Raw genomic sequence first — 27444 nt, 5'->3', positions numbered from 1 at the left:
TTGGGGATATGGGGAGGCCAGGGCACTGTGGCAGTCGTTTTTGCTTCCCGCCTCTCGCTTGTGGGCTCTCGTTCGAACTCACTAACCACAATGCTTGTGCCGACAGACTTTTCACGAGCCCATTCCATCCAGACCATTTGATCGCTTCACTATGTTGTACACACCCGTGCTGTGGAGCTATCCCGGTACTTAAAGTACGCACTCGATGTTCTCTGGTCTTCATTGCGGGCTCTCTCAAAGTGGGCACCCGAGCCTCCCGTCTGTTTCCCACGCGACAAGATCTGCAACATCAAAGGAGTCCAACGTTTTCCGGACTGGGTAGTAATACGATGTTGCGATGTACCTTTCTGTTCATGTTCCCACCAACCTCGCAATTTCGGTGGGGAGGCAAATGTGACTCCGACAGTTACACAGACTCAGACAACCATGAGCACATGGTGGTCTTCACGGCAGCTATTGCCGCTACCGCTTAATCTTGATGTGCCGCCTTTCCCCATGGGCAAAAAAAGCCAGTAGTCGTTTTTTCAACGCTGTGAGCCGTGTCCCATTTGAAATGAAAAGTTTGCTTCCCGTGCGGGCAAGTTTTACTCGCCGCGAGAAGAATATGAAACGCAGCATGGTTCGATTCAGAAAAAGAGAGACCTTTTGTGGAGAGAAGACACCCGTATCATGGCGTTCAAGACTCCTTGGCGACAGGTGCAGAGTTTTCCCTTCTACGAAGTAGTTGCGATCCTCCTTCCAAGTCAACCATGTGCAGACAGGATCTCCTATCTCCACGGGAGTATTCTGCACATCGAAATTACCCCTAATACCGACAATTTCTCGGTATCAGCGCCCCCCGTGCCGAAGCGCCCACCCCAAGGAAGGTCGGTGAGTGGCCTAGCCCTTTGCTCTCGGTGAAGCAAGCGGGTCGCAAGGTGTGCGGTATATCGCAAACCAAGCGCAGGAGAACTGGGCGTGTAGTACGTGCTGCACAGAGTATTACTCTATACAGAGCGTGCAGTATACAAAGCGTGCAGTATGTATCGTTTGGTGTGTGTGGATGGCCGGTTGGGTCGCGCTGAAGGTCCGAGGCCATGTTCCATATACTGAGGCTAGACGGCGCAGCCTCTTCATGCCCTCCATGCTTTATGGCAACACATACCGCGTGAGTCAAAACACAGATTCTTACCACGGGATGCGAAAAATGATTTTATATGAAAGAAACCAAAAGAACCGTGTTCCGTGCATACGCGACGTGTGGGCGGACCGAATGAGCCGGGCATTTAGCATTCTTGTTATTTTGTTGTTGTTGATTTTTACGTTCTGAGGGGCCTACAGCCTTCTCTACGTCACCCTCTTTTCTTTTGATTGCGGGCCGCAAACGAAGGTTCAGTTTTTACCAGGCGGCTTCCATCGCGGCAGAGGATGGGCTAAGCATGGTCCAGCCTGGCCAGAGAATATATATTGCGTCCAGGAAAGACCGAGGACATAATATCTCCAATCCAAGGTAGACTCGGCTCTCGACGTTCGCAAGAGGCCACAAATGTGTTCCTCCGTCCTGCCTTGTCTTTTATTGCCCCATTCTCGTCCCCCGCAAACAAAGATTACGGCGACGCGTCAGTCCGGGGTTAACAGGGACGTTTCGAGATGGAGGGACATGTCCAGGCTTGCTTTGCCGTGCCGTGGTTCTCGATGCCACTTTTGCTGGGGGGATTGCCGTCTGTGGCCGGACGTGATCAAATCGCATTCCAGAAGAGTCGACTATTCACGCCGCTTTGGTATACGACATACACAGCGGTCAGTTTGGGGAGCGCCTTGGATGGGTGTGCGAATGTCGGTTGGCTCGTCTACGGTAACACGCGAGATGAAGTCAGATGTCGCCCTTATCCCGTGGGTGTGTGTTGCATGGTTGGCGCACGGAGGCCATCATAGCGCAGACACAACTGCCAGGCGGCACAGCAAGGAGGAAAATAAAGCAAAAACTCGGCAGTCACGTACGCTTCACTCGTAGTGGTAATGGGAATTTATCTTAGCAAAATCGGTGTGTCTCTCGAGCTTCGTAGTAGTTTTATGTTTTGGAGAGCGATCGCAAGAAGTTCGACGAGACGGAGTGGAACGTAGATCCTGATACGTCCACTTGATACGCGATGTCATGAGTCTTCCTTGCCTCGTCTTTGGGGGCATGTTATACGTTGTACTTGAGAAGGCGAATAATAATATAATAATACGTTGTACTAGATGGTCGTGAATGTGAATGTTCAAAGAAAAGGTTTTATTTTCTTCGATTTGTTAACTTATTTCAAATAAATAATAATAAATAAACAAACCCAAAGAAAAACTCATCTACCGATGCACTGCGTAATTTGCGACGCGAAAATAAGGGCGCAGAAAAATATCAAGCATTTTGTGAATAAAATGAATTGAAAAACATGAACCAAATAATTACAGAATCGGATACACGAACAACAACGGACGAAAAGCTGACTCACGAGACTCACCGTGATCTGCACGGGAACGCATCTGCCGTATTTTGTGTCCTTGGTTCGTTATGCCCCTTCATGATGGGACGAAGTCGCAACCGCGATCGCATTGCATGAACTGGGTGATCGGCGCCGACGAGACTTTCTTGGAGAAAGAACCATACGAAGAGACGAAAACAAAGGTGAGACGAGGAAAGATAGCCTGTAATGCGCATGGGAGTGTTTTGGCCGTCAGAATAGCAAGATGGTAAGCACTAATGGCGATGATGTCTATTACAAAAGTTGATGTTACTTTTTAACATTATTTCTGTTGGCATATTACTTCCCGCCGCATCCCATAACACCGTAGGACCGCGCCACCTACGATTTAGACGGTCAGCTTCGCATCCGCCTTGGCCGGCCGCACACCAAAGATGGTGCTGCCGATGCGCACCTCGCCGCTGCCCGACGCCACGGCGCTCGCGAAATCGTCACTCATGCCCATGCTGAGCTCGAGCGGTGCCGGCAGGCCCAGCGCCTCGGTCACCAGGTCCCGCTGCTCGCGCAGCGCCACAAAGTCCGGGTTCTCTTCGGATGCGTCGACCGCCACGGCCTTGCTTCGTGCAATGGCGCCGATGGTCATGAGGCCGAGCAGCTTGAGGTTGGGGCACTCCTCGACGATCGTGCGGCACAGCGCCACGGTCTCGTCGCCCGGTTCACAGCCGGACTTGCTCTCCTCGCCCGAGGTGTTGACCTGGACATGGATGTGGATGGGACCGACATCGTCGCCGCCCGCGGCATCGTTGCGGAACGCACCCCGCGCCGTGTCCAGAAGCTTGGCCTTCTTGGCCGAGTCGACGCTGGAGACGCACCACAGGTTGCGGACACGGGCGAGGTTCTTGCAGTGGCCTGTGACTGGTTAGACAAAACCGACGACAACCGACGACATGCCAGTTTGGGCGGCGGGTGGCGTTTCCGCTGACCGCGGGAAGACGTACCCGACTGGAGACCGCCGATAAAGTGCCATTGGATGCTTCGTGGCAGCAGCGCCGCCTTGTCGCGCAGCTCCTGCGCATAGTTCTCGCCAAAGTGCAGCTGGCCTTCCTGTCCCGTGCTGGTCGGCTGGTGCAGCGCCAAAATGTCGTTGGCCGGTTTGAGCTTGCTGACCGCCACCAGGCGGACGTTTTGTGCCGCCGAAGACGGTGATGCCGAGATAGCCGCAGCAAGCCTCTCCTTGACGGCCGCGAGGTTGGCCGCCAGCGCGGCGGCACGTACTGGATCGACCTTCATCTCCGTGGGCGGCGCGGCGGCGGCAGTGTTGTCGTCTCCCATTGGCACCGTTGTTTGGAGTGTGAATGTTCCTCGAGCGGTTCTCTACCAGGCGGCGTAGACCGTCCTTGTCGTATTACTCAACAAAGAAAATACGTTGGTGTCGTAGGGTATGAGAAAGTGGCGTGGTCCGACTCACATTCATCAAAAAAAGGTTGACGATGCCGGTTTGGTGCGATTGGTGACGGGATGGTGTTAGCTCGAGCCTTGCTGTAGGCGGTCACGTGCTGCGTGCGACATTACTCACCAACCAAAAACGACATATAAAACACTCCAGATCCAAAATGAAGCAAATGTCTATTTTTGAAATGCATTAGAGTACAAACAGACGCCCCAGGCCCTCTGGCAGCGGCAGATGCCGTTTGGGTACATGTGTCCTGCCCAGAATCCCGCCAAACAGCACCGTGCTGTTCCTCCAGACTGCTGCGATGCTCAAAATTCTATATCCAAATGCCAGGAAAGATAAGACAAAAATAAATCTACAAGTATCCAAGAATACAAGAACGAAAGTTGAGCGACATAGGAAAAGATGTAGAAGCATAGAACTGAAACCCAAAAAAAAAAAAAAAAAAAAGCGGACAATGTAAGCGCCGAGAGACTCCGGTATGCTGTCCACTGCATATATGATGCAACTGGCCTTATCTGGACGGAAAGGTCGGATGAAGACTGGGGAAATTGAAAGTGGTAGATGGGTTTGAACGGTCAAGCAAAGCAAGCGAACTTGTGCTTGTTATCGTGGACTCAATGGGCTCTTGCCAGGCCCTGCAGCCCGCTTCAATGCGCGCACCTCGTCCTCGAGCTTCCGTCTCTGTGTTTGTTCGTTCTGCGGCTGTTAGTCTTGTGGCTTGTTGTGGCGTGAAGGGCAAAAAAAAAGCAGTGGGCAAACTCACTCTCAGTTCCTCCTGGAACTTCTTGCGCTCCTCCTTCATCGTCGCACGGAACTGCTCGCTCAGCATGCTGGCACCGGCGCGCGATGGACCGCCGCCTGACGCGGGTCCCACCTTGAGCTTCTCCGCATCCAGCTCTTCCTTGAGAGCGGCCACGGTTGCCTCGAGCTTCTCGCGCGTGGCGCGGGCCTCGGCGTCGAGCGCGGCCTTCGCGGCGAGGGCATCGTCGAGTTGGGCCTCCAGATCAAGCTTTTCGCGCTCCGCGGCGATCGTATCCTTGGTCAGGTCCTCGTACTCCTTGAGCGTGCTCGTGAGCTCCTTCTTCATCTTGTCGAGCTGCGTCTGCAGCTCCTCGTTCTCGGCCGACTTGGAGTAGGCCGCCACGTCCTTGGCGCGTTGTGTCCGTGAGCCGTACGCGCCCTCGAGCTCTGCCTTGGCAATCGTGGCTTCCGTCTTGAGCTCTACTACCATGGCGTTGAGGTTCTCGACCTCGGCATCCCGGGCCTGCACATCCTTGGCCGCCTGCGCGGCGTTGGCGGCTGCCGCATCGCGTGCCTCGGATGCCTCCTTGAGCTGGGCGGTCAGGCTGGCCACGTTGGCTTCGGCCGTCGCCACGGCCGCCTGCATCTGCGCGCTCTGCGTTTCGAGGGCAGAGAGCTTGTTTGTGCGCTCCGACAACTGCTGCTCGATCGACCGGCTGGCCGAGGACACCTCGGCGTCCTTCTTTGCAATTACCTCCTGGGCCTCGTTCAGGTCCAGGAGTGTCCGTGCCAGCTGGTCCTGTGCCTCCTCGGCCGCCCGCTGTGTCTGCTGCAGCTCGACTGTCTTGTTCTGCAGGGCAGCTGCCGTCGTCTGCAGCTCGGCCATCTTTTTCTGGAGCTCCTCATCCTTCTCCGCGTCCGACTTGTTGTTGAGCTCGCGCTGCTGCTTAATCTGCCGCTTGAGGACCGACTTGTGCTCGCGCAGCTTTGTTGTCTGCGAGTACAGCCACTGCACCTTGGCCGAGAAGGCCTGCAGCGAGTACGTCTCGCTGGGGCTCATGGGCGACTCGTCGCCTGAATCGTCCTCCTCGTCGGCGCCGAGGCCCATGGATGCTCTGGATGCCTTGCGCTCCTCGCGCTTCCGCTGCTGCTCGGCGAAGCCAGACTGCATAATGTCCCAGAGGCCCGCGAGAACCGTGTCTGCTTGCTCAGCTGCTTGCTGGCTCGAAGCTGATGCATTGGCCGCCTCTGCCGCTCGGTCGACTTCCTTTTCGATCGTGGGCAGGACATCCTCCAGCCAGTTGAGCTGGCTGCCCAGGCCCGCACTAGAGCTGCTTCCAGACACGGACGGAACCGGCTCTAGAGAAGCAGCAGCCGACGAGACGATGCGCTGCAGCTGGCCGTTGACGGCCGCCAAACGGCCTTCGAATTGTGTCAGTGCGCCGCCCAAGTCGGCTTGTCTGGCCGTCGCAGACGCACTCAGCTCCTGCTCTTGCTGTGCCACGCCAAGGCCCTCGGCGAGGTACTGAATTTGAGAGACGAGTCCGTCTCCTGGCTCGTTGCCAGTGCCGGCCGGAGGGCCTTCGTAACCGCCGTTCTTTTTCGGGTTGAACCGGACAATGATCTCGCGGAGGCGGCCGTTCAGGTCTTCGATTTGCCGCTCGGCGTCGGCCATCGACTGGAGCCGCTCGCCGCTTTCTCTCTGTAATGCAGCCAGCTCAAGCCCAACCGAATCGCTCGCAGCACGCAGTTGGTCGCACTCAACCTGCAGTCGAGCGTTGCTGTCCCTCAGGCGGTCGCTCTCTTCGCGGAGCTCCTTTGCTTCTTTCCGGATCGGCGACTTTTGCGGGATCTCAATGGCGTTCTTTCTGGAGCGGCCAGATGGGTCGAATGGTTGGTCGATGGGAAGATACAAGCTGCGGTCGTCGAACATGCTGTCGCTGCCAGCAACAAGCTCCATGCTCTCGCGGCCGTTGGAATACGTGTACATGCTTTCGGGGCTGCCGGGTATGCCGTTGACGGGCAGTGTCGGGCCGTTGGCATTCTTGTTTCGCGGGGCGGCTCGGTGCGTCAGCTGCAGAATGCCTGCCGTGTGCTGGAAGAGTCGCCGTTGCGGCTCCATGAGCTGCTTTTCTAATGTGAACAGCTCTGTGGCCAGTTCTTCGCACCGCTGCTCGCAGGCTAGACGTTCCGCATCGGCATCGCTGCTGCTGCGGTCGCTCACAACGCTCTTCCGCTTGCCTGGCGAGTACAGCTTTGCCATGGAGACGGCGGCATCGCGGTACTTGGACTGGATGGCCAGGTTGGCCTGGGTCTGTTCAATACGCTGTGTGATGGACTGGCACTGTTTTTTCAGGTCGTCCACCTCTTCCTGGGACAGGATGACCCATTCTCGGCTGTCGGACAGTGCTGTTTCGGTGAGTAGATGGACCTGGATCGGGTCCTTGAGGTCGACGAGTGGCGAGCTCTGCGGACGGTCGGCGTTCATCTATTATGGGAGGCCGGTGGTTAGTCCCGATTGCTTGTGCATGTGTCACATAACCGCCCTCCGAGCAGACGGTCAACTCACAGGGTTGTATCGTGGCCGCTCTGCCTCGAATCCGTTCATGATCTCTTGTCTGTAGCCTTTGGCCATGGCGCGACCGGTAGGTACGACGTCTTGGAAGGGTGATGTCTCGTCCGATCCGAGGCCAAACGCCTTCCTGGCTCCTAGACCATTCATTGTGGCGGGTCGCGCGTCCGTATATCGTCGTCTCGAGCGGCGATGAGGATGCTGCTATAGTCTGGCGAGTCGAGTCCGATGTGTCTCGCGTCTCTGTCGTGTAGGCTCCAGTCGGGCACCGGCTGAAGTCCCAACAAGAAAGCGCCACGTATTTTGCGTGCTTGTTAGGCCATGGCAAGACGGCTGTGGCGCGAGAGGACGGATGGGCTTGCAAGGAAGATGTCGGCAGTTGGTTCGTGTTCGCGGGACGGGTGGACAGGGGCTCGATTTGGCGGATCGAAGGGGTGTTGAGATACTGAAGGTACGGAATATTTGGCGGCAAAAGGACGATACTATCGAAACGAGCCGTCGCGAAAAGAAAACAATAGCACGGCGTGCGCGGTTATGGAAACACACGACGTAGAAAAATGAGAGAAAATGAAAAAGGAGCAAATGCTTTTGGAGAATCTGAGACCGACGATCCAAGGGGGAGGGGGTTGGTTCGGCGGCCCAATGAGAATTAGCAGTTAGTGGACAACAGGTGCAATCCGAAGGCTCGGCGAGACGCAATGACGAGCGGCCGGCAGTGTTTGCCACGGTTGACCTTAAGTCGGACAGAAATGCATTCGAGGGGAGAAATGACAATCGTCTTGGACAAAGATGCGCTGCAGACAGTAACCGTCCGGATTATGGACAAAGAAAGAGGTGCTGCGGCCGTTAGTTCCTTCCCTACGATCGAATTCCGCTTTCCGTTTTGGACTCGGGCTTCCGTTCGTTCCTTCTTTGCTCGCTCCCCTGTCGTTCAAGAATTTGCAGCGCTTGACTATTATTTAATGAAGAGGCGGTTGCTAAAATAGGAGGGCATGGAGCCAGCAACGTTGGGTTCCTTCCCCGTCTTTTCCCTTCTTGGGCGCTTCGCGCCAGGGGTCAAGTTCAGCCTAGGCCGGCTGCGGCAGCGCCAGGTTTGTTTTAAGGTGGTGCGGTCCCTGGTTCCTGCTTCTGGCGGCGAACTGCGTATCCACTTTACGCGTCGCTCCTGCACTGTTGTGCCGTCCATGGCACGCAAACCAACCGCGCTAAGCCTGTTCTGGCGCTCAGCTTCCAGTCTCGCTTACCAGTTCGCTTGCACCTCTCAACCTCTTGAGGGGTTGTCCGTGGGGTCCAGTTTAGGGGCGTTAAGGCCTTAGAAGCCTCCCAGAAGCAGAAGCTGGGGCGCACAGTGGTCACGACCTGCCCCTATTCGTAGGTAGGTGAGCTCACGAGCCAGCAGGCTCAAAAATACAGTTGAAGTATGTTATACGAAGTATAGGAGACTTTGTCAACAAGCAATTCCCAGTTCGATAACCGAAGAACGCTTTCCCGGTTAACAAAAAGAAACATAAATTCTCAGAATTACAAAAGAACAACAACATGCCTCGGATTGCACAGATTGTGATCAGGTATGCGAACGCGCCAGCTTGGCTGGCGTGGCATGCATTATATTGATGATAGTGGAAATTACAGCGCCAATTTCGCGCCAAAAATGTCTCGACTGACTGCCATGTGCAGATGGGATGCGACGGCAAGAACGTGCATTTGACCCAAACGGGGAGGCTCTGCCGGTCAGTCTTGTCGATCAACACCGACTTGTAAAATAGAAAAGAAAAAAAGTTGTCAGCGCGACATGGTTTCTTCCTTGTTTCACTCCATGTTGTGAGCCCCCGTTCCCTCGGCGAGCCCCTGCTGCGCCCTCTTTATGGTGGAGGGGATCGTCACGCGTAAATGAGAGACTGGGATACAAAAACATACGACGTAATGTCATTCAATACTGGCAATGGATGCCCACCAACTGTGAACTGCGTCACGGTACGCCGCGTCCCATATGTACATCTGCTGGCGTTCTTACGAGCTTGCGCCTCCGGTCTTTCTACCCGCCTCACCGCCTAGATCGGCCCGCGGAACTGGTCCAATATCTGCTGTCCCATGGGCCGCCGGCGACCGGCTGGCCCCTCCGTCTGACCGCCGTCGACACCCGTAGCCGAGCCAGAGGCGTTCTCGCCCTCGAGCCGCCGCCGCAGGCCCTCGAACTCGTCCCGACGCTTCTGCGTGCGCAGGCCGACCAGCCAGCCGGGTACGCGCCACTCAGACAGGCGCCCGGGCAAGACGTCGTTGCGCCACGCGTGGCCCACGATCCAGCCGACGGCCGCCGCCAGGATGGACCCGGGCCACTGGAAGAGCGCGAGCTGTGCCGCGAGAAGGTAGCGGTACGACTTGTCCGAGAGCGTCAAGCCTACAAAACTGTCGTCGGCGCCGGCCGGCGGTTGTTCTCCGGACGAGAAGGCCACGCGGTAGGTGTACCGGTGCGGCACGATCGAGTAGTACTGTGCAAGGATGGCAAACACAACGGCCGTTGGGCCGGCAGGGAGGTAGTTGACGCGCCCGTTGGTCAGAACCCGGAGCACAAAGAGCAGCATCGGCGGCACAATGGCCGAGATGAGGAACGTCACGGCGATGAACGACTATGAAAATGTCAGTCGAGAGACTCGTCTTCAGGTGGCGTATACAAAAAAACTTAAAAAGTTCACACGCCTTTGAGACAGGGGGAGGGAGGCATACCGCATATTTTCTGGACCCCCACATGCGCTCAACGATGCGCATCTGGTAGAGGGTCATGCATGCAAACAAAACCTCCGAGGAGTTTGTATAGCATAGCTGATACGTCAGTGCCCGCCATGTCTGGTGGTACCGGAGTATTTGCGGGTCCACGAGGATGTAAAAGTAGTGCTTGATGTCAAGGAGACTGGCGCCGATGGAGGCTGACGCAAGCCCAAACACGAGGCTGCGGGTGACGGGCGCGTTGGTGAAGGACATGGTCGTCGCGGCAGATGGGGGATATGCTGGGTGACAAGGAACCGGATCCGGTCGGCGAGCTCGGGGCCCGGTCTTTTGTACCCGTGTTCCGGATGCACCCGTTCGTATTGTGCAGCTAAACGTGTCCGCGCCTGTGCACTATCGACAGATGTGTTGAAGGATGCACGTGCTCTTGGCGGAGCTTGACGACGATGCTGCTAGACCGTCCTTCGCTCGAGTGGCTGAATGCAGTTCTTGCAGACGAGGCGTTGCGCGTTCGAGACGTAAAAAAAAAAAAAATGGGCGAGGCTGTTCGGACAGGTTTCCAGCCGTAGATTGGGCGTCCTCGGACAATGGTGACGTTGGTGGTCGACAGGATTGTGATGCAATGCGTTGGTGGTTGCGATGATGTGTTATTTTCGGGGTAAGCTGGTGTCGCTCTTGCCTTATCCGTTATCTGTCAGCGAGTTGTCTGCTGTAGCTGCCATTCCACCGTCAAAAACCGCCTGATCAGCCACTAACAGGGAGAAACCGCGCCACTCAAGCGCACTACCAAGCCCTTCCCCAGCCGTCACAAGCAAAAAGCGGAAGCGCAAACTGGCCACTCGTCTATCTTACTCGGGCGTCAGTGGTTACTTCGACCCTTTTTCCATCGTAACCGCGCCGCGCAATCCGCCCCGTCATCCTGTCGCTTCCATCCCAGGCGGCCATTTTTTACCAGTTTCATTGTCTCCGCGGCACTCGGTCTCATGTACGCGCCTACGCCTGCGTCTTGTTAGACCTGCCCTTTTCCGACTTTCGCGAACCGAAAAGTCGAAAACAAGAGAACAAACAGACGCCACATCACCAAAAAGGGAGGCAATCACAACCAACGGCAAACCTGCCGGCGCCATGTCGGACCTCTACCTCTCCCACCTCCGCAACTGGATCTTCAGCTCGCCGCCAGCAGAATGGATTACGCACCAGCTGCACGAGCTGGCCATCGGGGCCGCCAAGCAGGGCCCGATCCCCAAGCACATTGCCTTTGTGATGGATGGCAACAGACGCTTTGCTCGAAACCACAAGATTGAAACCATCGAGGGTCACCATCTGGGTTTTGAGGCTCTTGCACGGGTGGGTAGCTCGTGCCGCACTATCAGACGGAATGTGCTGGTATATATCCAAGTTCGCTAACGTCCCCTTCCTTCTGCTAGGTCCTCGAATTTAGCTACAAGTCTGGCGTCGAGGTCGTCACCGTTTATGCATTCAGCATTGAAAACTTCCAGCGACCCAAGTACGAGGTGGATGGCTTGATGGAACTGGCCAAGGTCAAGCTCGAACAGATCATCCAGCACGGCCAGCTGCTCGAGCGCTACGGTGCCAGCGTGCGTGTGCTCGGCCAGCGGGACCTGATCCGGGCCGATGTGCTGGAGGTGGTCGAGCGCGCCATCGACGTGACGAAGAATAACACTCGGTGAGTGCCCATCTGCCCATGGGGTTGTGTTGCCCTTCCTTCCGCTAATGATGGCAGCGCCGTCCTGAACATCTGCTTCCCGTACACGTCCCGCGAGGAAATAACGAGATCCATCCGTACCACCGTGGAGGAGTTCTCGAGCCCCCAGAGCCCACCACAGCCCAGCACGGCCTTTTCCCAGACGCGGATCAAGCAGAAGATCCTGTCCAAGAAGCTCGACAAGCCCGAGACGCTGTCTACGATCAGGGAGACGTCCCCGGCGCCCTCAATCACCCGGTCCGAAGAGCACGACGGCTCCGTCTCGTCCACCACCACACTGCCGCCCGGCTCACCGTCTCGAAGCACCGGCGGTGGCGACGCGAATGCCTCTACCGTGCTTCCTAACCCTGAGTCGATCACGGCCGAAACCCTCGACAGTCACATGTACACGGCGGGCGACCCGCCGGTCGACATTCTGATCCGTACGAGCGGCGTCGACCGCTTCAGCGACTTCATCCTCTGGCAGATCCACCAGAACACGCAGGTCTTCTTCCTCAAGTGCTTCTGGCCCGAGTTTGATCTGTGGCACTTCCTGCCCGTCCTCATTGAATGGCAGTGGCGGCAGAAGCAGAAGGCGCGGGACGAGAAGCCGCGTAAGCGGAAGCAGCGTTAGGTGGCCGGGCAGAGGTGAGACCATGCCACTGGCCCTGGGCGACATATTGTGGAACATTCGATGTCCTCAAAGCATTATGGCGTTCTATCAACGGGGACAGCTGAGCATTCCAACAGCGGGTGCGGACGTCTTTCTAATTCGAGCGAGTTCTAATGTTGTGGCCTCGGCTCACACGGCGTTATCTATGTCACTTGTTTTATTTGGTTCCTTTTATATTTCCTGTTATTACATAGCGGTAACATGCGACTTCAAGTTTACTGTTGTTTACACGACGGATCCACCGAATCTTTCTGTAGACATGGACATGCAGTACCGTCACAGAACTCTTTGTCTAGAGCACCAATAGCCGTCTTACGCTGGCAGTAACTGGCGCGAACCGAGCTCTCTTATCTTATCGCATACTGTGACGTGCACCTATCGGCACGGCTATACATATTCCCGTACAGTAAAAAGTGGGGCACAGCGGACAGAGGTGGTCTGGCGCGCTGCGCTGCCCCAGTCGGCAGGTGCAACCAGCAGCGCATTGCAAAAAGAAGGTAGCCACACCCCCGTCTACGGCGTACTACTGGGTCGTTCCTCCTGCCTCTCTTCGACCAAAACGCAGCATCCGCGAGAATCTGCTCTCGACTCTCGACTCCTCCTCTCCCCATGACAGATCGATCGTACGGTCCGCACTCGCCAGCCCAATCTGCACATCGACATCCAGGTAGCTATGCTGTGACCCTGCGCAGACGAGTCCTATTTGTCGAAACGAACCGCGGCACTCCTCCCCTCTTGCTCTGCCTCCAGCGCTCTGACTTTTCCGCTTTCGCCGCCTCGTCTTTCCTGGGCGCCGCCCTCGAGCCACAACACATTCCCTCTTCGCCAGTCGATGTTTGACTTGGGCTAGTAGTGCATTTCCTCTTTCGTTTCTTATTGAACACTGTGTTTTCGAGCTTCACCTGCTCTCGACGGCTGCTGCGTTACAGCTACCGCCGACGCGTACTGACGCAGCAATCGTTGAGCCGAGACCTCCTCGTTTTCTTTCGAACCCCCCCCTCCTCCCCTCCTCTCGTCCTCCTCTGCCGACTGTAGGCACCACTCTCGACCCTCCCTTGCTCCCATTCTTCACCTTTGAAAAATGAAGACCTCGAAACCGCCAGCAGCTGCAAGCGACGCGGCCCCCAACAGACGACAGCCGGTGCGACAGACCAGGACAAACCCGCCGAGGTCGTCTGCCACCACAAGCCGAGCGAGCGGCCGCGATCGCGATGCTGCGTCGGCCGCCGCGCAGGAGCAGCCCATCGACATCTTCCCTGGCGTCACGCACTTTGCCGATGCAATCACTGCGCTCCCCAAGGAGCTCGTGAAGCATTTCACGCTTCTGAAGGAGGTCGACGCAAAGATCAACGTCCCCCAGCAGGCTCTTTTCCAGCTCATCCACACGGCCCTCCGTCAGCCAGTACCCAACACCACTCGCTCGCCATATGATGGCACCACTACAGCTCCTCCCAGTGCGCCCGTGTCTGCCCCGATGACGGCGCAAAACAGCAGCACAGGCAGCAATGCACTTCTCGCCTCAGCCAACGGGCACCCCCCCACCTCCCACCCCTCGAACAACCCTGCCGAGGCCGGCGACTCTCCTGTTGTGCCTGGCTCGGCCTTTGACCAGAGCAATCTGCCGCGGCGGCAGCTCTTCCGCAAGGTTGCCATTGAGATCAAAGAGATGCTGGTCGCGCTCGAGGAGAAGAACCACGTCATCTCGACGGCCAACGATGCGCTCAACAAGCAGCTCGGCCGGATCGACGACATTTGGCCGCACCTGGAAAAGGAGTTTAGCGAGGAGGCCAAATGGGGGAGCAACACGCATTGGGCCTTCCCGGAGAACCGCGCTGCCAGCCGCGCCACCAACAATGCCCAGGCTGAGCGCTCCCGCCGCGAGGGCGCCGCCAGCCTTTCGGCAGCTGCGCAGCAGATTGCCGAGGAAGCCGCTGCGCGCAGCGACGCCCGCAAGCAGGCTGTGGCGGCCCGTCGCAGCCAAAAGACCCAGGCGGCCAACAGCCACCAGGACTCCGACGCGGACGACCACCAAAAGGCGGAGCCCAGAAAGTCGGGCGGCGGGTCCAAGTCGCGGAAGACGGCGGCCGACGCGTCTGCAGCTAGTGTTGGCCTGGGCATTTCCGGCGCGACGGGCGGCGCCGCAGGAGCGAATGGCGCTCCCACATCTGCGCCTAAGCGGCGGAAGGTCGAGAAGCCAGCGGCCGCCACCTCGGTGCCAATGGAGCGTGCTCTGAGCGGCGTCTATGGCTCGGCGGCAAGCAATGACAGCAAGGCCAAGACATCGAGTCCACGCGAATCACCTGCCCCAGACGGCACCGCGAAAAAGCGCAAAGCGCTGCCCGCCGGCGGAAACGCCGCCAAAAAGAGGTACGTTGACGAGTGCTTTATTTCGATTGCGTTATCCTTTCCCCTTTTTGCCCAACTGTCTTGCTCTCCGCCTGAACCTAACTTATCCTCTCCTCTAGTCGCAATGGGGCTTCGGCTGCATCGTCGCCTGTTATCGGCAACTTCCCGGATCCTGCGAAGCTTGACCGCGCCTCCCCGGCCCTTGCCGCTACGTCTTCCAGCAGTCTTCTTGCCCCGCCTGCTACCTTCGAAGCCCTCAGCAAGAGCCCGAGCCACGAAGGCGTTGTGAACGGGGATGCGAGCGCATTGAATACCGTTAGCCAGTCAACCGAGAAGCGGGCCGAGAAGGCCACAGAGTCTTCCGCAGGCAGCAAAGCTGGCGACAGCAAAAGGAGTACCCCGGCTCCTGGCGCGGCCAAGACCGGTGTGCAGGACAATGCTGATGCTACTAAGAGCAGCAGCAGCGCAGCGCCTGCGACGAGCGCTGGCGCCAGCAGCGGTAGCACCGCTGGCAGCAACGGTGTCTCTTCCACAACCATTACGGCACCCGATGCTGTGCAGTCCCGTGAAAGTAACGCAGTAAAGGCTCCTGCCGAAGCTGCCACTCCCTCGGGCAAGAACGCCCCGGGTGGTTCATCTCCAAACGCAGCATCTCCAGAGGACCAGAGCGCTGCTCAGCTCAAGGCAGATGACAACAAGCGGCGCCCGTCTCCTGTTCCACTGTCGACAGATGACAAAACGACCAATGGCGCCAGTGTATCAGCGTCTGGGTCAGCTTCGGCGTCCGTGGGGCAAGCAAACGGCTCGCGAACACCTGCAGACAAGCCGAGTCGAGAGTCTGCGACCCCGGCCTCGGGCCCGACACCCATCCCCGCCCCCGCGCCCGCTTCAAGCACGACGGCCGTCCCTGCGCCGGCCGTCCAAACTGCCACCCCGTCCAAGGTGGACACCCTCAAGATCGAGGCAGCGGAGGCGCCCGTGGCCTCGGTGGCCATGACCCGCACTAGATCCGCGGGCGGCCATAGCCACGACCTGAAGAGAGACCGAGACCGAGACGGCGGGGCGTCGTCGGGCGGCAACGCCAAGTCGGACGAGGTGTCTGCAAAGAAGGAGCCGACACCGTCGAGCTCCGTCATGACGATCCAGCCGCCGCCAGTCACGACCAAGAGCGGACGTGCAAGCAAGCCGTCCACGCCGGCCCTGGCGACCTTTGCAGAAGCCTCGTCCTCGTCCCGGTCCAGGACAGCACGCGCGAGTGAGCCCGTGTCGTCGAATGGCAATGGCAGCAGCAGCAGCGGCACCTTGAAGAGGAGCCACAAGAAGGGCGCGTCGTCGGTCTCGTCACAGGCGGCCCACGGCCATCACCGGCGCGAAAGCGCGAGCGGTGCAGGCGATGGCAGTAACTCGATTAGTGTCACGGGCCACGGCCACGGCCACAGCCACAGCCACAGCCACAGCCACAGTGGCAGCAGCCGCAGTCACCAGTCTCAGCAGCAACAGGCCGCCCAGCAGAAGCTGCAGCAGCAGCAACAGCAACAGCAGCAACAACAGCAACAACAGCAGCAAAGCGGGCAGGACGACGACGACGACGACCCGCTGTACTGCTACTGCGAGCGTGTCAGTTTCGGTGAGATGATTGCGTGCGATGCCGACGATTGCAAGCGCGAGTGGTTCCACCTGGAGTGTGTTGGACTGCGCGTAGCACCAAAAACCAATGGTATGTATTTGTCCTCGTTCATCACCACGTTGCCGATGGTATCTGCGCCAAGAGCGTTTTGTCTCGATCTGCTTGCTAACTACAATTCTCTACAACAGTGAAGTGGTACTGCGAGGACTGCAAGAGGCGGTTAAAGAACGGGGACCGCAAATCGAACAACCGTTAAATCGGGACGGCTTGTGCTTCTCATCCCACGAGTCCTCTTTTGTCTGCTTAATGACCTCCTTTGTATACGTTCTGGGTGGTAAGACCTGTTCTGGTTTGGTATTTTTTTGTTTTAGCATGTTGTACGGGTCCATCCGTTGCAAGTATATTTTGTTCATCCTGTTTTCGTTATACTATATGGCGTCCAAAGATGATGGAGTTTACCTGGGGGCTACGAGAGATTCTGTTTGGCTTTGTGGCTTTTCTGTCTTCCTTTCTGTTTTCATACGATATCTCACATCGCTATATTTGTCCATAGCAGAGGTGATACTGGTCGCGGCTTTCTTTTCCTATTCAGTTTCTTCAGACAGAATTACAGAGCATTTGCAAGCAACAAACAAAACATAGCATAACGGATTGTGTGTCCAAGAAGGATCGGCCGCGTCAGTCTACGGGCGTTGCTCCTGGGTCAGAAACATGGCCGATCATGATTAACCAGACGGTTCGTCTGAGAAATGCAGTGAAAGGAGGTAGGCAGCACATGCAATGTCCGATTTGAAATAACAGACCCTGTGCCGCCTGCGGCCCGTTCACGATGTTTTGCTTTTTTGTCTTTTGTTTTTTGTGGCTTACACTGACATCATAGGGGCAAACGTTTTGGTAGCGCGGCTTTGCTCCGCAAGGGCGGCCGACTCCGCGTTTGGTGGAACGGGACAGAAATGCTTTCAACAGCGGACAGGGGACTCTTCACTGGGCGCAGCAGTAAACGATAACGAGCCAATGGCGCCAGTGGCTTGGATTCACCTGAAAAATGCTGCACATTCGCGTCTTCGCCCTGTAATACAGGGGTCGGCGCCCCCGAAACAGACCCAAATGCCGGTTACCTCAGTAGTAACTTCCCGTACATTCCGGCCGTCTAGTTATGGTCACGAGGCCAGATGGTCACGGGAACATTTTATTGCCAAAATGCACTTGTCCAAGGCAAGAGCGCAGTTGCACTTGCCTTCTTTCTGTTTCGTTTCATTACTCCATAAACAGAATCCTCTGCTTTCAGCATTTTGCGATTGATTTGTGATGGCTCTTTCCCCCAAAGTTCCTTCCCTCAGCGTCTCGGTCCGCCGCCCGCATTCTAAATCGTACCAAAGGAACATGCGTCCCGTTTATGTGCTTCATTTTGAGCGAAAGAAAGCTCGGTGTGCCCAAGCTCGGACTTGTTACCACCGTCGCCGTGAGCACCACCTGTCGTATTTACGTAGCAAGGGGCTCTGATACCATTTTCGCTAGGCGTTTGGGTCCCTGAAGGCCAGTGCCAGAACGGCTTAGAAACTGCATTTATTACGCTGCAGGCCAAGCGCAAGCGACATCGCACTTGTATTGGTGGAGAACCTGCTGTCCTCCGTTGTCGCACACGAAACGTTCAATCAAACAACAAACGACAAACACGACTTTTTGTTCCTGTCTTGGCCCCTTGTGGTACCCGTTCCGTCTTTTTCTCTTGATGTGGATGTCCGCGATTGGCTTTACGGTGATTATTGCAGGGCAAGCGCGGAAGGAGACGCACAAAGAGAAGGCACAGACGCGGATAATCAGATCAAAATGCACTCCACACAGGGATTCGGAAGCCAGACGCAGGTCTGGGCCCCATTCCCTTGACAGAGCGACCGACTGTACTGCTCAAAAAGGAAATAATGGAGTCCGGGTGTAAGTGAGGCGGGCGGGAACACGGGGAAGCTCAGATGCGTCACAATGACCCCTGCTGTAGCTTGGTTCCCGCCCAATGAACGTGTCCTGGCTTGCAATGTGCGGTTTCACTCGCAAACTGTCGGCTGCCTGGGGCCAGCCCCGTGGGCCTCTATTGTGTACTCGCAATCATTCTCGACGCTTGCCGCTCGTTCTCTTCGATTGGACCACCAACGAAGCAAATGTACGATGCTATGATCTTGTATGTTGTAGTTGTTAGTCTTTACAAACGTCTTTTGTCTCCGCCATTCGAAGGACGAAGGTTTGAGTTACCTTTTTGGATGGATTCCATTAATCGTACCTCCGCGGACTAAGCCAGGCCTCTGCCTCTTTCCGCGCAAGTCAATAACACCCCTGTGCGGCGCAACTGCGAAGTGTGATTCTTCTGTCCTTTCCTGCACCGAATCGAGCCACGACCAGCGTTTGCATATACGGAAGGGAGGTACCATAGCTGGCACATATTTGAAATCGTCTCAGCAGCTTCCGACATGTTGTTGAGGAAGTTCCGGGAGGCAGCAGAAACAACAAAAGCAATCAGCAGATGTTGTCCTGCCGTATTTTGTGTGTCACGTTGTGCTGGATGGAGTAAAACTCAAGTAATGGTTAACTAACAAAAACCGAACGACTGGACGAGACGCTGCCACTGAGTGTAAGAAAGGGAGACCGCAAAGAGCCGCCATGCATTGCAACAGCAGCGGGCTCTTCTAACGACGTAGCTGTGCGGTGTGAGTGGCCCACGGTTTCTATTAGCAAATCATCAGCCAATCAGGGGTGAATATGCGGGCTGCAAAACGTACTTGTGCTCAGGTGACCAGCAAATACAGTGGGACGGCGTCCTTGCGCAGAATCCTCACACAATACGCCGTGCTGGTGGAATTGCCCCCTTCTTTGTTTTTCTTTTCTTACGTTGTACGCCGTCATAGCGCTTAGCCAAGACACACCAATATCCTGGTGCCATCCGCCAAGTTACCTGCCGAGCCTGCTCCGGGGCTTATTATTACGCTGGGAACTGCGAGCCAGGCCAGGCCGAAGCGGTTCACCTCGCTGGAATCCACTACTCGTTTCGTTGTTTGTAGTCTTACCGGACGCCCTTTTTCGCCTCCCTCTGATATAAATCCCCATAATAATTCTCTGCTTTCCCTGTCTTTCGTAATTTTTTTCGCCTGTTTTTAGCTCCTACGTTACGCCTCGGCCACTTCCCCAGGCCGCCCGCGAGCGAGCAGAGCTGGCCTGATGACTCTAACTTTCTGGTAGGCTATGCTCGGATCTGTCACCAGCTGCTGCGAAACCGCAGGACCTCGCTCGTCATTCCAACAAAACCAAACGCCGATAGTGGCGATGACGGCAAGCCCACCCGCCGTGAGGTTCCTGTTTGTAGAACCGTACATGGTATATAGCCAATGGCCCAGATGTAAACAACCTCCCATGTCATTGTGAATATTGTTCCTGTGCTGTTTGATCGCTCTTTCCTCTCAAAAGCTAACAAGCCATTCCTGCCGATTTGGATCACGACAACACACCAGCACTGCACCACTGCTTTAACCAAAGGCCCAACGATTATCAAATTGACCCTTCTACCGACGGCAGCATCCACACGCCATTCTGCCCAGCTTTGACGTGGTCGACCAGCGGTGGTTCTCACGCAACATTGCCTCGCCCAACCTTTCTCATAACGTAAGTCGCCGGTATTTTTTTTTTTCGTCTCACCTTCATTCCGTGGGCTTCGGCATGCACCTTCTCCAGTTCCACCATTATTATAATCTTTCACCACTTTGGCTCTTGCGCCTTCCCTACTCGTCCATTCCTTTTCTGGACCAAACAAAGCAATAATCCGGGGCAGTTGCCCGAGACACAAAGCAGAGTGACCAGAGTCGAGACCAGAATATTCGATGAAAAGAAGAGAAAGAGAAAAAGAGAATCGCCAAAAAAAGAGACAAAAACATAAGCGGCTCTGAGATTCAGGGGCGTGAGGGGCCTCGACCCAGACGATGCAGAATCAGGAAGGAAGTACGTCTAGGTGAACGTCACGAGCACGACGACCATCCGACAGCTCCTTCTGTTTTCAACACGAACAGCGTTTCTATTATTCATAACGGCCATTCGTGCCTTCCTTTGCCTCAATGAGGAAAAAGCAACACGCACTGGGCCTGGTCGTCTGGGCGCTTTCCCCTCTCCACTGCTGCCGCCTACAACAAAGCCGGCCAATTCGTTACCTAACAGGTCGACTTTTTGACTAATAGAAAACGGCTCTGACGCTTTGCTTCGGGCCTCGTGTCACCTCCCTTGACTGTTGCTCGTTGGTTTACATACACACCACACTAGCACTTAGCACTGCCTACCATACACCCCCTTGGTTGCGCCTTCCGTATATTGATTTTTTTAAAGTTCTTGCACAATTTCGCCTTTGGGACCATAATATCTGTTACTTCTCTTGTTTTCCATCGTGTACTTCCCCTCTTTCATTCCCTCGATTCTTTCTTTGCTTCTTATTTTTTTCTGTCTTCCTTTCTTCCTTTCTCCGTTTTCCTCTCTACCCTTGTTTTATCCCACACACCCCGGATCTCAAATCACATCCGTCCACACGATTCACAGCCCAGCCGTCCACGCACCCGCCACCCCCCCATTCACCTGCAGCACTCACTGACAGCTCGACCACTTTTCAGTTGGATCTGATAGACCGCCAGACGCGATCCTCCTTGACGCCTCGTGACTCTCCCTGCCCGTCAATTTAATGTACAAACCCGGAGCCCTCGTGCACACCAACATTAAGGGAGCGAACGCTCCCGCAAACAACAATAAGATGTCGCCCAAACCTCGCTTTATGAGGTCGCCCTCGCCGGTCGGCCTGGGTCGGTCGTCTTTCTCCTCCATCCGCGAGCGCGACTCGGACCTGGCCCAGACCTTTACCTCTTCCAAGATCTCTTCCTACAGCTCCCACAACCTCAAGCACCTGGCCCATGAGGTGGCCGTCTCCGACGAGCCCTCGACGCCCACCTCTCCCCTCTCCACACCGAGCACCGCAGGCGACGTCATCCCCTCCGACAACAACATGCTGCTGCTTCCCAGCCAGCATGGGGCCGTCGAATTTGATCTCAAGGCCAGAGAGAACGACTTGGCCCAGTCCTTTGCTCGTTCTCTGGCCTGGCTGAACACCGGGTCTGCCATGGAGTCCCAGGTGGATGCATCGTCTGTTATTGATCTCACCGACACTGTCATGAATGACGTGGAAGATGTCAAGCTCACAAAGTCGAAGCAGCCTTTCGAGACTCTGCCCATCGAGATCTTCCGTAAGTTGGCATATAGAGTCATTTTGTTATTATTATTTCTTTTTGGTACAGCACCTAGCTAACCTATTATACAGGCATGATCGTGGACCACCTCATCCTTGACACGCCACCAAACGGCATCGACCGCCGCAATGTGGACCTCATGTCACTGCTGGTCACTTCCTCGTCTGTCCACGACAAGACCCTCGAGGCACTGTATCGCCGTGTTATCGTTCCGCACTCGCGCAACTTCCAAAAGTTCTTCACCCAGCTCGAGGCGCACGCCCCGCGCGGGGAATGGGTCCGCCGTCTGGACTTTTCTCACTTCAGTCCCGTCAGCTTGTTCGCCACCGCCAGCGCACGCGCTGCCGCCAAGAACCTGACGGCCGAGACTCTCCTCCGCTGCCTCAACATGACGCCCAACCTGCAGGAGTTCCTTGTCCAGGACTACCTCGACGGTGACATTGACGAGAACGTCATCCGGAAGCTGCTTGTCGGCCTTCCGCGACTGGCGGCACTTGACCTGTGCGGCAGCTCTTCGGTTCAGTTCCGCAACGCCTTTGCGGCGATCGCTGCGAGCGAGGGCCCGGACTCCACGGACTCGACCTGGCCTCAGAAACTCGGTATCCAGCGCCTGTCTCTGCACAAGTGTATCACCCTGCCGTCCGCTGTTTTTGAGTTCCTCCTGCCGAAGCTGAACCGCCTGACGCACCTGGACCTCGCAGGCACGCGCGTTACCGACGAAGCGCTCATGAGCATTCCCACCACGGCACGCATCTCGCATCTGAACCTGGCCAAGTGCTCTCTTCTGACCGCCGACGGCGTCATCAACTTCTTGACGAACCACCCGGCTGTGAACCGAGACACGTTGGTCTTCCTCAGTCTGGGCTGTGATGCCTCCACATTCCAGCTTCTTGAAGTTGAGGATGTTTCTCGTCTGCTCCCCATCCTTCCCAAGACCCTCAAGTCCTTGAGCCTGAAGGGTAGCAAGATGAACGAGTCGCATCTTCCCCACCTCCGCGAGCAGGCCGCTCACCTCGAGGAGCTGGCGCTCGGCCGTGGTCTGAGCCTGGACGACGTCGGCACCATCGTGCATATTGGACAAGCACCGGCAGAGGAAAAGGTCGACAACGGCCATACTCCTCTTCCCCATGAGCTCCGTTACCTGGACCTCTCCGACATGGACGTTGAGAACTTCAACCTCGCTTCTCTCCTCATCGATGGCCTCCTTCTGGGCCAGAAGACGTGGCCTCTGGAGGTCATTGAGGTGTCTGACCCGGTGTTCAAGCGCGTTGCCAAGTCCAACACCGCTCTGCATCGCATGGGCTGGCGCCAATCGGAGATTGGTTCCCGCTCGTGGCTTGTGCGCGGCAGCCCTCGTCCGTCTGTTACGAGCGGCCGCGGGCGGTCCTCTCTCCCCGGCTCTGTCTGCACCCGTGGCACGTTTGCCATGGAGAATGGCTCCCGGAAGTGGAAGATGGGTGCGCAGTCCTGGGGCATGCGCAAGATTCCCGTCGCTCACGCCAAGGTCGGCGGCATGTACGGCTCCTACATGTTTGGCCGCAAACTGTAATGCGCCGTATCACCACCGAGACTTACGACATGAAATTCTTCACTCGCTGCTTTTTCGCTTTTATATACCACATACCACTGCGACAGTTTTTTGGCTTCATTTTTACGACCAAAAGAAAGACATTAACGACCAGCGAGATTCAGTTCCAAAAGCGAGCGCCGAATGTTTTCTGAATACTTTTCCCCCTTACTTGCGAGAGCGTTTTGGAAAAGGACCACAAAAGTGCATTTGGCAAGCGGAACCTGTTTTTGTTGCAGCGATTATGACATGCTATTTGGTCACCATTATCCGGCGTTTTAATATTTTTCACCAATTACCAACTTGTTTGCGATATTCTCTCTGGGATGGCGGATTGGAAAAACTGGAATGTGGGATCTGATTTTTTGAAAGTTATTTATTGGCACTGTACGACATAGTTCTTAATTGAATAAAACAAACGGTAAATATCAAATGTTTTGAAGCATGCCTAAAGTGTGACGTGTTGTAGTTGGAAATCGGAGCAATACATTATTCACAGCGTGCTGTAATACAGAGGAATAGACACAGTTGATGCAATTGTGACCAAAGGTGCATGATTACATAACAAGTTGGGCTGCACGTGACTTATGCCTGAGGCATCAATACTCGAACGGGAGTTAGCGTCTAAACATATGCCGCAGGCTGCCACAGTTGGCACCTCCCCTAATTGCCAGTAAAGAGCTATATCTACGGTCTTTTCAAACCTCGAAGCTCCGGACAACCCACGGCGCAACGTCACTCCTTTACTTCCCCTCCCGCCATCCGCATCGAGGGACTCTTGTCACCGGCATCGACCTCTCCTTCGACAGCATTCATTTCCGTTACCACGTCGACAACAAAGCAGACACGACAACCATGGCGCCGGCGGCGCGGGACACGCCGTTCCGCTCGGCGGACATGAGCATGGTGCAGCTCTACATCTCGAACGAGATTGGACGGGAGGTTGTCAACGCATTGGGCGAGATCGGACTCGTGCAGTTCCGAGACGTACGTTTTGCATATCGGTTTGAGGACGGCGGTAGAATCTGGCTTGTTGGTCATGGGGCCTTTAGGTGTGCGGCTGGATACTGACATGGGATGCAGCTCAACGGCGACGTCAATGCCTTCCAGAGAGCCTTTACACAAGAGATTCGACGCCTCGACAATGTGGAGCGTCAACTGCGTACGTTGTGATGAACATTTCGGCCGAGCTGTACGGGGTGTCTGCGGGAAAACGACGGAAGGAGCTAACGAATGGGGACAGGTTACTTTGCTACGCAGATGGAAAAGGCCGGTGTGCCGCTCCGCAAACTCGATCTCGACACCGATTCCCTTGCTGCCCCGAGCACGGCCGAGATTGACGGCCTGGCAGAACGGTGCCAGAGCCTCGAGCACCGCGTCTTCCAGCTGAACGACAGCTACGAGACGCTCAAGAAGCGCGAGGTGGAGCTGACCGAGTGGCGTTGGGTGCTGCGCGAGGCGGGCGGCTTCTTTGACCGCGCGCACGGCAACGTCGACGAGATCCGTGCCTCGACGGATGGTGGTGGCGGCATCGACAGCATCGACGACGACGCGCCACTGCTCAACGACGTCGAGCAGAGCGGCGGGCAGAGCGCCAGCGACCGGCAGCAGCAGGCGTCGTTTGGCGGCATGAACATTGGCTTTGTGGCCGGTGTGATTGCGCGCGACCGCGTCGGTGCGTTTGAGCGGATCCTGTGGCGCACGCTGCGCGGCAACCTGTACATGAACCAGTCTGAAATCCCCGAGCCGCTGGTCGACCCCAGCACCAACGAGTCGGTGCACAAGAACGTCTTTGTCATCTTTGCCCACGGGTCGGAGATCCTCGCCAAGATCCGCAAGATCTCGGAATCGATGAGCGCCGAGGTGTACAGCGTGGACGAGAACAGCGACCTGCGCCGCGACCAGATCCACGAGGTCAACGCGCGCCTCAGCGACGTGCAGAATGTGCTGCGCAACACGCAGACGACCTTGGACGCCGAGCTGGAGCAGATTGCGCGCTCGCTGTCAGCGTGGATGGTGCTGATCAGCAAGGAGAAGGCCGTGTATGACACGCTCAACCTGTTTTCGTACGACCGCGCGCGCCGCACGCTCATCGCCGAGGGCTGGTGCCCGACCAACGACCTGCCGCTGATCCGCACGACGCTGCAGGACGTGACGAACCGCGCGGGCCTGGCGGTGCCGTCGATTATCAACGAGATCCGCACCAACAAGAAACCGCCGACGTATCTCAAGACGAACAAGTTCACCGAGGGGTTCCAGACGATTGTCAACGCGTACGGCACGGCGACGTACCAGGAAGTCAACCCGGCGCTGCCTGTCATTGTGACGTTCCCGTTCCTGTTTGCCGTCATGTTTGGTGATTTCGGCCACGCCGTCATCATGCTGTCGGCGGCACTGGCGATGATCTACTGGGAGAAGCCGCTCAAGAAGGTGACGTTTGAGCTGTTCGCCATGGTCTACTACGGGCGGTACATTGCGCTGGTGATGGCCGTCTTCTCGGTGTTTACGGGCCTGGTCTACAACGATGTGTTCTCCAAGTCGATGACGCTCTTCCCCAGTGCGTGGGAGTGGGATGTCCCGCCCAACTTCCGCGACGGCATGACGGTGTCGGCCAAGCTCAAGGGCGGCTACCGCTACCCCTTTGGTCTGGACTGGATGTGGCACGGCACGGAGAACGACCTGCTGTTCAGCAACAGCTACAAGATGAAGATGAGCATCATCCTCGGCTGGGCGCACATGACGTACTCGCTGTGCTTCTCGTATATCAACGCGCGCCACTTTAAGAAGACGATTGACATCTGGGGCAACTTTGTGCCCGGCATGATCTTCTTCCAGGCCATCTTTGGTTACCTGGTCATGTGCATCCTGTACAAGTGGTCGGTCGACTGGCTCGCCATTGGCCAGAGCCCGCCCGGTCTGCTCAACATGCTCATCTACATGTTCCTGCAGCCCGGCTCGCTGGACATGCGGCTGTACAAGGGCCAGGAGTACGTCCAGGTGATCCTGCTGCTGCTGGCGTTTGCCCAGGTGCCCATCCTGCTGTTCCTCAAGCCCTTGTACCTGCGCTGGGAGCACAACAAGGCGCGCGGCCACGGGTACCGCGGCATTGGCGAGCGGTCGCACGTGAGCGCCCTGGACGGTGACGACGACGACGACGACAACAACAACAACAACAACGCTGCTCTCGGCAACGGCAACGGCAACAGCAGCAACATCGGCCACGCGCGTCGCGCCAGCCACCTGAGCCTAGACAGCGACGGCGGCGAGGGCGTCGGCATGCTGTCGCAGGACATTGGCGGCGGCGGCGGCGACGACGACGAGCACGAGGAATTCGAGTTCAGCGAGGTCATGATCCACCAGGTCATCCACACGATCGAGTTCTGTCTCAACTGCGTGTCGCACACAGCTTCGTACCTCCGTCTGTGGGCGCTGTCACTGGCGCACCAGCAGCTCAGTGCGGTGCTGTGGTCGATGACGCTGGCCCCGGCGCTCAACATGCGCGGCATCACGGGTGTGATTGCCATTGTCATTACCTTTACCATGTTCTTCTCGCTGTCCGTCATCATTCTGATTGTCATGGAGGGTGTGTCGGCCATGCTTCACTGTAAGTTCACAGCAGATGAAACCCCCCTCTCCCCCCTACTTTTATATCCTTCGTTTTATTTTATTTGTCCACTCACTAACACACATTAGCCCTCCGTCTCGCCTGGGTCGAGTCGTTCTCCAAGTTTGCCGAATTCGGCGGCTGGCCGTTTGCGCCCTTCTCCTTCAAACAGCAGCTGGAGGAGTCGGAAGAGCTCAAGGAATACCTGGGTTGATCAGCCCTGCTGTGGTGTCCCAGCGGTTTGTCGAAGTATCGTGGATTGTTTGCCTTGTTTCTTTTTGTCATCACCATCATCATTATAAGAAAGGGTCGGTGGGCGCCACCTGTTGCATAACACATTGGTTTAGTCTTTTCTGCTTCTTTCATATTTTGTTTTGTTTTTCCCGCATCTCTTGTCCCATCTCATTTGTCCTGCTTCATATGTCTACATGTCTCTAATTTTGTCGGGTTGGGGGGCGCAAAGGGCAGACGGTCTTCCTCGCCTTCTTTCCATCGACTGTAGTTTTAGTAGATCAAATATTCATGCTTTCTTACTCGTTACGCTCTGTAAATTTACTGCACACGTCACTTGAAGCCCAATACTACTGTAGATACGCGGTGCTTCCGTATTGACGGCGGCGTTCGCCCGTGTTTTGCGTTTCAAGAGAATATGGACCGTCAGCGCGTTGTTGCAAGTACGGCCGAACGCGAGATGCTCCTCAGGCAGACCTTGGAACTTCTGGCA

At 56.3% G+C, this 27444-nt stretch overlaps 7 protein-coding genes across 7 annotated transcripts; 4 read left to right on the top strand and 3 right to left on the bottom strand.

Annotated features, from left to right (window-relative positions):
* Positions 1 to 2829: 2829 nt before the first annotated feature.
* SPBR_01925 (uncharacterized protein) lies at positions 2830 to 3773 on the bottom strand (the record flags this gene model as incomplete). Its single annotated transcript, XM_040760235.1, has 2 exons — positions 2830 to 3350; positions 3440 to 3773. 2 exons carry the CDS (start codon positions 3771 to 3773, stop codon positions 2830 to 2832), a joined length of 855 nt encoding a protein of 284 aa, XP_040619442.1.
* A 727-nt stretch (positions 3774 to 4500) lies between these two features.
* On the bottom strand, positions 4501 to 7360 carry SPBR_01313 (involucrin repeat protein; the record flags this gene model as incomplete). Its single annotated transcript, XM_040759624.1, has 3 exons — positions 4501 to 4599; positions 4661 to 7126; positions 7208 to 7360. The coding sequence occupies 3 exons, from the start codon at positions 7358 to 7360 to the stop codon at positions 4501 to 4503; spliced, it is 2718 nt and encodes a 905-aa protein (XP_040619441.1).
* A 1901-nt stretch (positions 7361 to 9261) lies between these two features.
* Positions 9262 to 10189, bottom strand: SPBR_01929 (uncharacterized protein; the record flags this gene model as incomplete). The annotated part of the gene is made up of 2 exons (XM_040760239.1): positions 9262 to 9837; positions 9935 to 10189. The coding sequence occupies 2 exons, from the start codon at positions 10187 to 10189 to the stop codon at positions 9262 to 9264; spliced, it is 831 nt and encodes a 276-aa protein (XP_040619440.1).
* An 870-nt stretch (positions 10190 to 11059) lies between these two features.
* SPBR_01793 (ditrans,polycis-polyprenyl diphosphate synthase) lies at positions 11060 to 12273 on the top strand (the record flags this gene model as incomplete). Its single annotated transcript, XM_040760103.1, has 3 exons — positions 11060 to 11281; positions 11362 to 11621; positions 11679 to 12273. The coding sequence occupies 3 exons, from the start codon at positions 11060 to 11062 to the stop codon at positions 12271 to 12273; spliced, it is 1077 nt and encodes a 358-aa protein (XP_040619439.1).
* A 1120-nt stretch (positions 12274 to 13393) lies between these two features.
* SPBR_01273 (phd finger domain containing protein) lies at positions 13394 to 16541 on the top strand (the record flags this gene model as incomplete). The annotated part of the gene is made up of 3 exons (XM_040759584.1): positions 13394 to 14679; positions 14778 to 16375; positions 16474 to 16541. The coding sequence occupies 3 exons, from the start codon at positions 13394 to 13396 to the stop codon at positions 16539 to 16541; spliced, it is 2952 nt and encodes a 983-aa protein (XP_040619438.1).
* A 4518-nt stretch (positions 16542 to 21059) lies between these two features.
* Positions 21060 to 23098, top strand: SPBR_01454 (leucine rich repeat domain containing protein; the record flags this gene model as incomplete). The annotated part of the gene is made up of 2 exons (XM_040759765.1): positions 21060 to 21546; positions 21621 to 23098. The coding sequence occupies 2 exons, from the start codon at positions 21060 to 21062 to the stop codon at positions 23096 to 23098; spliced, it is 1965 nt and encodes a 654-aa protein (XP_040619437.1).
* An 873-nt stretch (positions 23099 to 23971) lies between these two features.
* On the top strand, positions 23972 to 26934 carry SPBR_01292 (V-type H+-transporting ATPase subunit I; the record flags this gene model as incomplete). Its single annotated transcript, XM_040759603.1, has 4 exons — positions 23972 to 24103; positions 24200 to 24278; positions 24360 to 26720; positions 26810 to 26934. The coding sequence occupies 4 exons, from the start codon at positions 23972 to 23974 to the stop codon at positions 26932 to 26934; spliced, it is 2697 nt and encodes an 898-aa protein (XP_040619436.1).
* Between the last annotated feature and the right edge of the window lie 510 nt (positions 26935 to 27444).

This window comes from Sporothrix brasiliensis (genome assembly GCF_000820605.1).
Source record: "Sporothrix brasiliensis 5110 chromosome Unknown Cont18, whole genome shotgun sequence".
NCBI classification, from domain to species: Eukaryota; Fungi; Ascomycota; class Sordariomycetes; order Ophiostomatales; family Ophiostomataceae; genus Sporothrix; species Sporothrix brasiliensis.
This window is presented reverse-complemented; position numbering and strand designations above follow the sequence as displayed.